This window comes from Abrus precatorius, unplaced genomic scaffold (genome assembly GCF_003935025.1).
Source record: "Abrus precatorius isolate BTA unplaced genomic scaffold, Abrus_2018 Scaffold6, whole genome shotgun sequence".
Lineage (NCBI taxonomy): Eukaryota > Viridiplantae > Streptophyta > Magnoliopsida > Fabales > Fabaceae > Abrus > Abrus precatorius.
Window position 1 is genome coordinate 20,612,161 of NW_020874406.1, and position 13,076 is coordinate 20,625,236.

Below are 13,076 nucleotides of genomic sequence, written 5' to 3' on the forward strand. Positions count from 1 at the left end.
TAACAATACATCTGTTAATTATTTATAACTTATTCAACTGGATCTGGTTATTTATGGACTTTTTTTTTTTTTATTACAAAATTCTGAAAATCCTTTTACCATAGCCACCAGCTTCTTCTGTTGTTTAGTTTCTTTTGAATATAGCATCGTCAAATTAGTCTTACTGCCCTTTCAACCATATGGGTCTTACTGCTACAGCCCTATTCAAAAGAACTAACAACTGCTGTAGTTCCGGTAAAGGATTTTCATAAAAATAACAAACTATACAAAAGTAATATTTCAGAACCATTAGTTCGTGGCGTTGTTACAGACAGGGACGACCATAACTGGTCCCACCCGAAGGGCCTGTCAGCTGTCCAACCTATAAACCATGGTTACAGAAATTTCATAAAGAAATTTAAAGCCCAGATCCAGAAGAGCACAGTTATAAACAAACAACAGTTATATTCCTACTTCCCCATCAGGCTCTGATACCAGATTTACCCGAAGTGGATCAAAGACAAAAAATAAAAAGAAGTTAAAAGACTGAAAGGAAAGTAGGCAGTAGCAGGACTACTAAATGAAATGCAGAAATTAAAAGTGCAGTATGTAAATTGTAAGATTAAAACATAAGAAACTAGAACGGTGGTAGAAGCAACACAGATCTAGTGAGGGGAGAAGAGAAGAAAGCCGGACGACTGTAGTCCGAACAGAACCAGCTAAGAGGGAGAGGAGAAAAATAGATTGAAAAAGCAAACTTTTATTGAAAGATCTCAAAGAAGAAGGCTTACAAGGGACTATTTCTCAGAGCTTCTCTTTCTTAAATGAAAGGGTACCTCACAGTATAGTCGAGGCCTCCTTATATAGAAAATTTTTTTAGTACTATTTCTACAGTTCCGGTTGGTAACTGGAACTATTTTCTACAGTACCAATTTTTAAAGATCTTGGATGTCGATGCCGAAACAATCATCTTCATTTTGATACATTTCTTCAATATTGGTATTTTGTTTTGTAGAAGATTCTCTTTCTTCTTGGCTTTGCAAGAGCAGAAGAACATCTTGTAGATTTTTCTTCATTTTTTCTTTGGTATCGCATCCTGATAGAAATGCTGCAATTTTGGATTTCTGGTTAAGGAATTGAAATGTTGCTGGGTCTGCTAAATTTAATAATTTTGGATTTTTTTCAAAATATTCAGCATGGTCGGCATTGAATTGATTCCACCATTTTACAAAGGAATACCTGTGCAATAAAGGGAGCGTGTCTTCATTTTCTTTTTTGCCATATCTATATTGCCATGAGAATACCCATGCTAAAGCAAAGTCATAGAAATATTTGAGGTCTGCTGGAATTCTTGATTCTCACAGATATCTGCCCTTGTAAATTTTGTACCCTTCTTTGACGGGTGTGGGAAGGATTTCTTCAATTGGTCCAAAATAGTCCCACCATTGGAGAAACCAATTTGGAAAGTCATAATTCTGATTTTTCTTAAAATATATTAACCAAGAATGTCGGTTAAGCTTATTTTGGAATCAGAAAGTTCTTATCCATGCATCTATGTAATCCCAGTAATTATATCCTACTGGGTCAAAAGGTTGGGAGAACTTTTTATAAGAGTTCAAATTTTTTCCAAAAGCCTTTGGAGTTAAGACTTTCAGGATCTGGATTGTAGAATGGGTTGTGATTGAAAGATCTTTTTGGTCTTTGTAGTGTTTAATGGAAACAGAATCTGAATCCACTAAGATAAACTCATAGAATTGCCTGGTTTTATTTGCCGCATATGGTCTAAAATGAAATCCAGGTGGAAAGACTTTGGTAATAGATTTGTATGGGTTCTTGTCCCAAAATTCAGGTTCCATTTGTATGACTGAGGAAAATTTTCCTTTGGCTACATAATGGTTTGGATTTGTAGATTTTTGTTTTCCCTTTTGAAGGTCGAGGGTCCCTTATGTTTTGCTTGGATTGGTTATTATTCTCTGGGTTTGATTAAAAGACTGGAGTATAGTATTTAGACTTGCTAAATCTATTTCCATGTCTTCTTCAGAGGCAATATCAGCCCATGATTTTTTTGGTAGGCTAGTTAGACTTCCTTGTTGGACAGCTAAGAGTGTACTTATTGAGAGAGCATAATCTGCTTTGGTTTGTTTTGTGGTTTTAACAATAGAATCAGTCTTTTTGGAAGATTCTTTTGGAGTTCCAAATTGTTGTGTTGATGACTCAACAATTTGGATTGCCTTTTGAGTCGATGACTCAATGGAGGTAGATGACTCGGAAGAGGATTTTGAACCTGCCGAAGCAGATTGTGGTTTTGATTTATTTAATGTCAGGGCTAGCCTGACTCTGCCACCTCTGGTAGTTCCTCCCCTGGAAGGGGTAGTTGCCTTTCTAGGCATTTTACTTATCCTGTAAATATTCACGGGTAAGGTAGTCAGGAAGAGAGTTTGAAGTGCCTTTGAGATACTCAATATCAAAATCAAAAACACTTAAAATTACTTGCCATATTGCAAAAATTTGTTTTGAGGCAAGGTTTTTTACATCCTTTTGTAAAATTTCTTTAGCAAACTTGCAGTCTACTCTGATAAGAAATTTTTGATTTAATAAATCAGATTGAAATTTTGAAACACATAGAACAAATGCCAAAACTTCTTTTTTAACAGTAGAATAATTCTGCTGTGCAGAATTCTAATGTTTAGAAGTATATGCAATGATATGCTTATGTGACCCAATCTTTTGCTTGAGGATGCCCCCGTAACCTATGTCCGAGGCATCAGTTTCAACAATTTTGAAGGCTTGAGGAATAGGAAGATATAAGCAGTTTATCTTCCTGACTCTATTTTTGATTTCTTTGACAACGTTGGTATGAACATCAGTCCAAGAGGGAGGATTTTTCTTAAGCCTATCATGTAAAGGTTTAATGATGTTATTTAAGTGGGGAATAAAATCTCCTACATAATTGAGACATCCTAAAAACCTTTGTAATTGGGTTTTATTAAGGATTCTGTCAGGAAATTTATCAGCAAACTCAATGGACCTGCTGCTAGGAATGATGGTACCTTGGTAGATATTATGACCAAGGAATCTAATATTGGTTTGGAAGAGACTAATTTTTTATTTAGAAACGGCAAGACCGTTTTGTTTAATAACATTGATGAAAACATTTATATGTTTGAAATGTTGATCAATGGATTGAGAAAAAATTAAGACATCATCAATATAGACAATGACGAATTTTGAATGAGGATTAAAAATATCATTCATAATTTTCTGAAACTCGGAGGGAGCATTTTTCAGACCAAAGGGCATAACATTCCATTCGTAATGCCCAAAGGGGACAGTAAAGGCAGTCTTGTACCTATCATTTTTACAAATTTGGATTTGCCAAAATCCTGATTTCATATCAAATTTTGAAAAGACCTTAGCAGAACTCAGCCTGTTAAGAAGATCTTTTTTATTGGGGATATGATGCCTAATCCACCGAAGGGCTTGATTAAGGGGTTTGTAATTAATGACAAGTCTGGGAGTACCTCTCTCGATCTCTGTTGGTTTATTAACATAAAAGGCGGAGCAAGACCAAGGACTTTTGCTCTTTCTAATAAGGCTTTTGTCTAAGAGATCTTTAATCTCTTTCTGACAATAATGAATAAGTTCTTCATTCATCTGAATAGGTCTGGCCTTAGTGGGAATCTGGCTATCCTTAAAACCTGATTCATAAGGAAGACTAACAATATGTTTTTGCCTATTTCAGAAGGCACTGGGTAGGTCAGAACATATGGAAGTTTGGATGTTTCCTAAAAGGGATTGGATTTTCTTCTGAAGCGAAGGATTTTGTAATTGTTTTTCAATGTTGGCAAAAGAAACTTCTTCTTTTAGAAAATTAATTTGATTAATTTTGTTTTGAATAGAATTAATATTTTTTGTAAATGGTTTGTTGGAAAATTTGAAGGTTATTTGTTTTCCTAAATGACTAGTGGAAATACCATCTTTCGAAATTTGAAGAGGGAAAAGGTCTTTTATAAAAGGTGTTCCTAGAATAACTTCATTTTTTAAATTTTTTACAAGAAGAAAGTTTGTTTCAATCTTAAGCCCTTGATTTTCAATTACAGCTTTAGAAAGCTTGTAATTAATTTTAAGCTTCGAACCACTAGCAGTGCTGAGTTTTTCAGAAGTTTTTTCAAAATACTTTGTAGGAATTAATTCTTCTAGAATACAGTTTGAATCAGCACCTGTATCAAAGAGGGCTAAGGTATCAAGAACAAAATCATCAATAACGATTCTGATGTTAATATAAAATTTTTGTATTTTGACCTTGTTGATCAAACACATAAAGGTTTCTTCTAGATTATCATAATCAACCTTCACAGAATCATTATTTTCAGGAAGTTTTACTTTCTCAATATTAGATTCATCATCATCTAACTGAGAAAGAATAACTTGGTGAATTTGTTGTTGATCTTTGATCTCTCTGATCTCTTTTTTGAGATTATTTATCTCAATCTGGAGATCTTGAATAGTGGTTGGTTTAATGCTAGAATTTTTTTCTAGTCTTTTGAAAATATTTGTAATGTTGAATTTATTTGAAGTAAAATATTCTTTAGGTTTAGGTTTATTTTCTAAAACCTCTTTAAATTTATTTAAAAATTCTTTTCTATCTTGGGGATTCGAAATGGAACTTATTGCTTCAAAAAGAAGATCTTGTTCTTTTGTCAAAACATTGATTTCTGGAGTATCATCACTATCAGAAGAGGAAACTTGGTCATCATTTTGAATTTGGTTGATATCTTCCTCAGATTCTTTAACAGAATCTTCATCAGAGGTATCAGTAAGGAGATTGTTAATCTGGTCTTCTATAAAAGGCTCTAGATTAAGGCTACTAATCTTCTTTTTCAACCTGCAGTATTTGCTAATATGGTCAGGTTTACCACAATTGTAACAGATTACGCCTGTTCTGAATTTTTTGGGAATGTTGGTGGGGATGACATTTTCCCCTTGTTTCTTAGGATTGGGTTTTCTATTGTACCTGCGTTTGTGGGGCTTTTTGTAAGGTTCGACAGCCTCTTTCTTAGGGGCATGTTTCTTCTTTTTGGGGGAGCAGGATGGAAGACCAAACTGCTCGCAGAATGATCCTAATTCTTTCTTGCTCAAGGCTTTTTCTTTGGCAAGCTGTTTCTGGAGTTTATCCTTTTGGCAGACTTTAATACCGCTATGTATAATGATAGCAGTAAGCTGACCATAATCATAACTATCATAATTGATTTCTCCAGTAAGAGAACGACTTCAGAGTTTACTTCTAATAAGATCTCCGAAAGCTTTGGGAAGCCCATCTAGATATTTTTCTTTCCAGTAGGCTTGGTTACAATCTTCTCTGGTTAGGACTCTAGACATAAAGGTATCTTTATACCACTTAAAATGTTCTAAGGAATCACATTTGAGGTTTGAAAGAAGCTCTCCTGATCTTTCCCTCCAAAGAGAAGGATCACCAAGAAAATGTTGGGATATTGTGTATAACAACGTATACACAGCATCAGGGAGATGCTCATTGTCACTGACAATGGTTTTCTCCTTATCATCAATTTTGACTGCAGAGAGAATATTATTTCTGTCAGCTTCAGTGAGATAATTGTCCCACCAACCTTTGAGTTGGCCAGTAAAACCAGCAACAAGAATATAAACAATGGTGTCTTCTGGCATATTTTGATTAGTAAAATAGCCCATGGCGACAACCGACATATTTTGGAGTTTGGCAATGATATTATATTCAGATAATCCATCAATATTCCAAATATAAATATCATTAGAATTGAAACTTTGAATAAAATCTTGTTTTTCTTCTAAAATGAGGTCAGGAGCAGTAGCTCTATTATAATAAAGCTTGGAAGAATTTTTTCAATTGTTGATTGGATTGATAGCTAAAACAGAATCTGTTTCAGAATAATGTTCTGAATCAGTCTTGGAAATAACATTGACAGTTTTGGCAAGAGACCTAGTCCTGGGTTTAGCACTAGATTCCTCAGAGGGTTGAGGAGTGTCAGGAATGGTAGTGAGGAGGCTAGTGATTTTACTAAGCAACTCGTTTTGGTTTTCTTCGTTCACTTTGGTTTTTTCTTTTTGCCTAAGTTCTAAGATTTTCTGCTTAGCTTTGGCACTAATCTTAAAAGGTTTAAACAGAGGTTTTTCTAATTGAGGTTGAGAGGATGAAGAAGTTGCTTCTTCAATTTTAGGTTTGACAGGATTAACAGAGATTTTTCTCCTAAAACCTGAAGGTATTTATTGGTATAATTGGCCTGTTCCATGAGGCCTTGGATGTCATGAGGAGTGATAGACTCTTCAGGATTCTTTGACTTAAAAGGAGTAGCAGTAACAGGATTACCGCCTTTGTCTTTCAAATTAGGTAATTGGTATTGAGATGTGGGTGGTAGTTCACTTTGGACTATTTGTCCGTCTTTGATCTGCCAGGATATGACATTAGCAGAGGAGGTACTAATAACATCCTCTTGCCAGGGATAATCAATATTATTATGAATGGTATAAGCATGATACCAATCAAAGAATAGAATATTTTGTTTGATTTTTTCGAGAAATTGATAGAATTTCTCTTAGATATCTGACCTATCTTTTCCCCTATATTTTTGAAAGAACCACTCTCTTTGAGGTTTTCATTCCTCATAGTAGAAATCTTTCCTAAGGGTTTCCTTATCTATAATGAATTTATGAGATAACATCATAAGACTCATTAAGGGAAGAGTAGGTTGGAGATTGGATACTCTGATTTTCGTCTTCTTTTTCAGAAGTCTGATAAACATTTCTAGGAATCCTAGAAGAAGTATCTAAACCTTGAAGATTTAGAGAGGGGTCATGATTAACAGACCTAGGAATATCAGGTCTAATATAAGATCTAGTATGAGAGCGGTTCCTTTTGAACCGCTCTCTAAAATAGACTTATGAGAGCGGTTCCAAATTAACCGCTCTAAGAAGTCATATTTTGTACAAAAAAATTCAAAAATTAATTACTTTCGCCAGCCGTTTGGCAAAAATTTGATCAACGTGGCAAAAACACTCCAGATTGAGAAATTGTTTCAGATTTGCTATAAAATAATAAATTATTTTTTAATTTACAATATTATAATAAATTTGCCACCTGATTGCAAAGATCATTTTCCTTTTTCTTTAAATTCCTTTCGATTCGTGTCCCCATCGTAATCCCGATTGAAGCAGCTCATATTCTATTACATCACCTAATTATTTTCAATGTACATGCTCAATTTTAAATTAAGTAAAACATCGATTTATTTTCTACAGTAGACACAACTAATAATTTGGTCTATATGATATTATATAAGAGTAAATTTAGTTCACAACAATCAATCAACTTAGATTTTGAAATTGACACCCAAGGCAATAATTCAACTCTTAATATTATTGAATCAATCAATTTAATCCTTGATTAACTATCTGTCAATTTGGTCCATGCAAATCAAACAAACCATATTACTCAGAGACTAGATTTATTTATTCGTAATGTAATGAACTAAATTGATGGATGGTGTCAATTTTAGAAACTAGATTGATTTTTTATTCATTATTTTGAAGGACTAAATATATTGGCAGAGTCATACTTAAGGAGCAAGTTGATGTTTTATTTTTTCATCCTAAGCCAAATCCTTCTTATACTTTTGTTATTGCCAATCTAATTTTGAATCCTAATGATATCAAGGCATGATTTTCCTTGTAGCTCACGGGAGAAGAATGGTTTATAGTAATCTTCAACAGAAACTCTTCTGAACAATGCAGGCCTTTCAGGAGTGACAAGGCTTGGTGATGGACCTATAATTTTGTTCCATTGAGGTCGGTGAAATGTAGCAATGGAAATTCTTTCTTTCTCTGAGTTAATTGTTCCTCGATGCTCTATGCTCCGGTAGATTCCATTTGTTAATATCTGCAAAGCCATTTAAGAAAGGTAACAAAGTGTCTTCAAAATAAAATAGTTTGTTTTTCCTTTTCTAGCCATGAGTATACTCATACTATTTGTGACATTATGTGTCAAATTAATACTCATAGACGCACTCACTTGAGCTTGCCCGCTGGGTACATCCATTTATCAACCCCAAATGAAGTTTGCTCATATCATATGCAGTTAATTTAGTTAATTGAGTCACACTTCAGGGTTGAGTATAGCTAGATTTGGATAAATTATTAATTGGGTATTTATAAAAGTAAAAAGTTAAATGATAAAATGAATTAAACTCTTTTTATAAATTAAACTTAATTTATATTTATATTTATATTTTATTTTTTATGCGCTCTCTTTTAAATTTTTAAAACTTAAAAATATAAGTTGAAAGTTGCTTACATGCTAACACTTAAATATAAAATAATAAAAAGATCTAGGAAGGTTTTCTGCCAATTACCTCTATAGTATCTCCAACATTGACAACAAAAGCATTTGAGAGGGGTTTCACAGGAATCCACTTTCCATCTTTTTTTATTTGTAGGCCATCTACTTCATTACCTTGAAGAAGGATGGTAAGGGCACCAGCATCAGAATGAGGTTTCAATCCAATGACATTTTCTGGTTGAGGACATGGAGGGTATTGATTCCACCTCATTGCTTGAGATAAATCTTCAAACAAATCCAGCACTTCATTTGGTTCTATGTTAAGTGCTATTGCCATACGATCAATGATTGTGATGCAAAGTTTTTTCACTTCTAATGTGTACTTCTCTAAATTATCTCTGCAATGAAACAATGTTTGTTGAAGTCACCTACATAATCACTCAATCAACAAATACAAGATAGAGTAGCAAACAACCTCAACGGTTGGGGAAGGTTAGGAAATAAGCGTGGAATCCTTGCATATGATGGAAGAGTTTGAATGAAGAACATGTCTGCCCATTCTAGCTTTTGATTCTCAGATACAACAAACAACTGACCAAACCCTTGTATATCTTCTGGGGTTTGCCAAAATTGCTTCTTCTTGTCCATTGGAAGATTTAAGAACTCTTCAACATCCCTTTTCACATTTTCCACCAATACAGGATTGACTCCATGATTAACCAACTGTAATTATTTTTGCAGTGGAAATAATTTAAAGATAAGAAACTAAATTTATCCTCCACAGATTATTCATTAAACGCAATGAGCATAAAATCAAATTACAGATAATGAACAATAGAGATTTCCATTTATATAATGCAATCTTACTTGGCCATTGTTTCTATTAAAACTTTCTTCGGCTTTTATTTTGTCACATGAACTCTTTGATGTGATCTATGGGAAGTTTTAACTTGTAAAAATTAAAATAAAGGATGCGTAATAATTCAAACCTGGAAGAAACCCCACTCCTTGCATGCATGGTCAAGCTTCTGTAGCTCTGTTACATCTCCAGATAACAATATATTGAAGTCAATGACTGGAATTTGCGGTAAAGTTTCTGTATTAGAAATAGGAGGCTCTTGATTTGGTTGAAGATATTGCTCTGGAACTTTGGTGATGGGTTGCTTTGAAAGTTCATGGACAGAAGGCACTAATAGAGACATTTTCTGTAAATATCGACTGCTCTTTCTTGGGTAGATTTCAAGCCACACGCCCAGCAGGTGCAATTAATATAGATTTTATCCAAATCATGCAGAGGGTTGGATGCCATTATAAAAATATAATCAATATTTTTTTTTATTATAAAGGAGCATATATTTCAATGCACTATTATTGTTAAATAATTTTACCCTTGTATTTTTAATTATCCGTTAGCAATTATTTTGTTCCACGTCTCATTACATTTAGTTTCTCCACCTTTTTTTTTTTTGACATATAAGGTGATTTTGCAAATAAATTAAGAAAATAATTAGTTTTAAATTTTATAAAAAGTTATTATTTGTTTATTTTACTACACTACCCATCTATCATATTAATCATCTTAAATTAATATTTTATTATTATCATGTATCAAATAAAAATTAATTATTAAATGTAAAATCGTTAAAACATTCGTTGATTAAAAATTGAACATAGCAAAAATAATAGTGTCAAAGAAAATAAAAAGAGAAATAGCAGTTAACTATACTTTAAAAAATGTGTCAATGTATGAATATTTTTAAACTTGCATACCATATACACAAAATAAAATTAGATGATACTGATATTATTCTTAAAAAAAATTGTTAGAAAAAGTATTTGGAGAAGAACATAAGGCTGTGTTGATGACATAAAAGTAAATTTTCTTCTTTCAGAGCTGACATTGAAATTCACTCAAATAAAAAGTATATCAAAAGGTTGGCAATCTACATAATAATGATGATGAACATTAAAGAAAGGTCAATACATTTTATGAAGATGAAATTCTAATTTTAATCAGAGATGAATACCAAAAAATCACTGAATCATCCATAAATCTAACATTAGCTCTATACTTGAATAGAAACAAAGTGGAATCATTGAAACTTCCGCAATCTCAACATAGCCAAATAGAAGAACCAAAGTCCATATAAAAAAATCATGCATCTAACACCACACACGGTTTCAGACAACACAAATCTTATAATAATGCTCTCATGATCACAGTTTGAAGAGGGGATAATTACAGATTCGGTTCTGTAAAGTCAACTTGCCGATTTCATTTATATTCTTTCATAAGCCAAAAAGGAAAACAGATACAAGTGAGATAGATCTTACCTTGTGTCTACTAAAGCACAAGATAGCTTCAATGGTGATTTGAAATGGCAATCTCTAAGAGGAAATGAAACGCTTGAATGGTATGTGTTTACAAAAGAAAGAAAGAAAAATAAGTTTCGTCAATATCAGCGTTGCATACAGTAAAATGACCCCTCTGCCTAATAAAACGTTGAACCAATAAGTGGATTTTTGTAGTTTAATAAACGTTTTCCTATAGAAATCTCCATAATGTAATATTTTTTAAATTAAGAATCTTGTGCTTTTTAAAAAAAAATATTAAACAAGTCTTTACTTGTCTGCCACTTTACCCTTATGTAAGAATAACTTTAAATAATTTATTTACCTTAAATGTCATGTTATTTTAATTACTAATACAATTCTTCTGAATAATGGGATAATGTTTCTTCTTTTCAAATGATTAAGTGTGTGATTAAATTTATCTTAAATAATTATAAATATAAATATAACGGAATGTATTTTAATTAGAATATTAAAATATACATAAATTCAGAAATTTTAATGGTTTTTAAAAGACACTGTAAGTTGCGTGAAAAATTTATCAAAGAAATGTATTTTAATTGTAATTATATGTTTTACAAATTAAGAACCGCTAATTAATGCTAAATCATGCTTTCAATTTGGAGAAGGATGTGTGACAGTTTTCTTTTTTATACATGGATATATGTATGACAGCTTTTATTGATAATAAAAACTCAGTAAAGAAATGTTTTAACTAATATTTTTTGTAAAGTAATTTTTGTTGCAAATGATCAAATACCTATCGTTAATTTTTAAAATTTTATAATTAGTAAAGACCTAATAGAAAATTTACTTTTAATATGCTGACTAAATAAAATATTTTTAAAATATAGGAGATTTGTTTTAAAAAGGAAAAATCTATTTAAAAATTTAATAATTTTTTTTTATTTATAGAATAGCTTTAATTATTTATTTAATCTTTCATTGTCTCTTTGGAATGAAAAAGATTACAATGAATAAAAAATTTATAAAACTATCATTTAGTAAAACCACGCAAAGAATACTGTCAACGGATGAAAACTATCTTTTTATTTAAATATCTAAGAAGTAGAAAATTAATCATTCCAAATGTTATATTAAAAATTATGTAACTGGAAAATATTTAGTTAAAATGATATACTATGACATATAGTCAATGTTATTTCACTTTTAGTGCCGTATGCTTTTCAAATATGTCAAAATAGTTGCTTCAAATTCAAAGTTTTCAAGTTTCAGCACAAGCTAGATTGATGTGCTGTTTTTGTGACTATTGTTTTCATTATAATTTTAATCTTGGAATTAAATATATTTTTATTTTTATAAAATTACCAATTTTCAATCACAGTCCTGGTTATACAGGCTGAGTTATTAGGTTATTTACTGTATATACAAATCCAAAGCAAAACTAACTTCCTAAGAAAATCAATCATTGCTCAATGTTATAAAATTAATTAATGTTGCACAGTTGTTTATAAAAATTATTTTTTTTTCTGTATTTTTATTATATTTTTTATTTTTTTAAATAACCAAATATTATGAGTTATTTCAGTTAACTTAAACGCTGTGTTTATATTTTATACTTTTTAAAATTTTAATTTTTTTACCTCCTACAATTTATTTGAAAAGTTGATCTAGTAAATTTAAAGAATAAAACTTTCATTCATACATTTTATTTTTCAAATATTTCCTTTGTGTTTTTTTAATTATTTAGTTTTCAGATATTTAATTTAATATTAACTTTTTATTTTGTATTTTTCCACTATTAGCCTAAATGAAACTAACTCCAAACATATATTTTATTAGAAAATGAGAGAAGATTCGATGAAATAAACCAAATGCTAATTACTAAAATATAACTGTCTAAATACTAAAATATTTAATTTAATGCTCTTTCTCCGACTTCTGCTCTGTTTTGCTTCTGCAGTTTACAGTGTCTCTATTTAATTCAATGAATCATTGGATAAAAAATATAACCCTCTCCCAAATATATCCTAAAAAATCATATTCCTCACTCACTATAGCCAAACCAAGCATCCACTATATATTCATTGCTCGTTGCCACAATGGCAGCAGCCATGCCTACCTAAGTTATCTATTTACATTTAGAGATGATAAAACAAGTTACTAAGTTCATTTGGGTCGATCTACTGTGAGTAGCAAATTTCAGTAGATCAAGCCAAAGAATCCAAATCTAATTTGAGTGAGTTACAAAAATAATTTCCAAATCAGACAAAATTTGATTTTTTACAATTTTTTGCAAAATTTTGCGATTTTATCCTCCTCAATATCAAGTAGTCATTCAATGATGTGTGGAGTCCATAGACTTCTTTACCAGTATTAAAAAATCATAAAGACCCGGTTTGCAATGCAGTGCCGCTGTATAGCTTTTGCAACTTTTTGGCGTTGAGCTATGGAC

The 13,076-nt window shown here is 31.5% G+C and overlaps 1 protein-coding gene across 1 annotated transcript; it reads right to left on the reverse strand.

Moving 5' to 3' along the window:
• Window positions 1–7,268: 7,268 nt before the first annotated feature.
• Window positions 7,269–10,702, reverse strand: LOC113869694 (protein SRG1-like). The gene is made up of 5 exons (XM_027506143.1): window positions 10,638–10,702; window positions 9,298–9,561; window positions 8,784–9,031; window positions 8,382–8,706; window positions 7,269–7,909 (listed from the first exon to the last, which is right to left on the reverse strand). The coding sequence occupies exons 2-5, from the start codon at window positions 9,508–9,510 to the stop codon at window positions 7,661–7,663; spliced, it is 1,035 nt and encodes a 344-aa protein (XP_027361944.1). The 5' UTR covers window positions 9,511–9,561; window positions 10,638–10,702; the 3' UTR covers window positions 7,269–7,660.
• Between the last annotated feature and the right edge of the window lie 2,374 nt (window positions 10,703–13,076).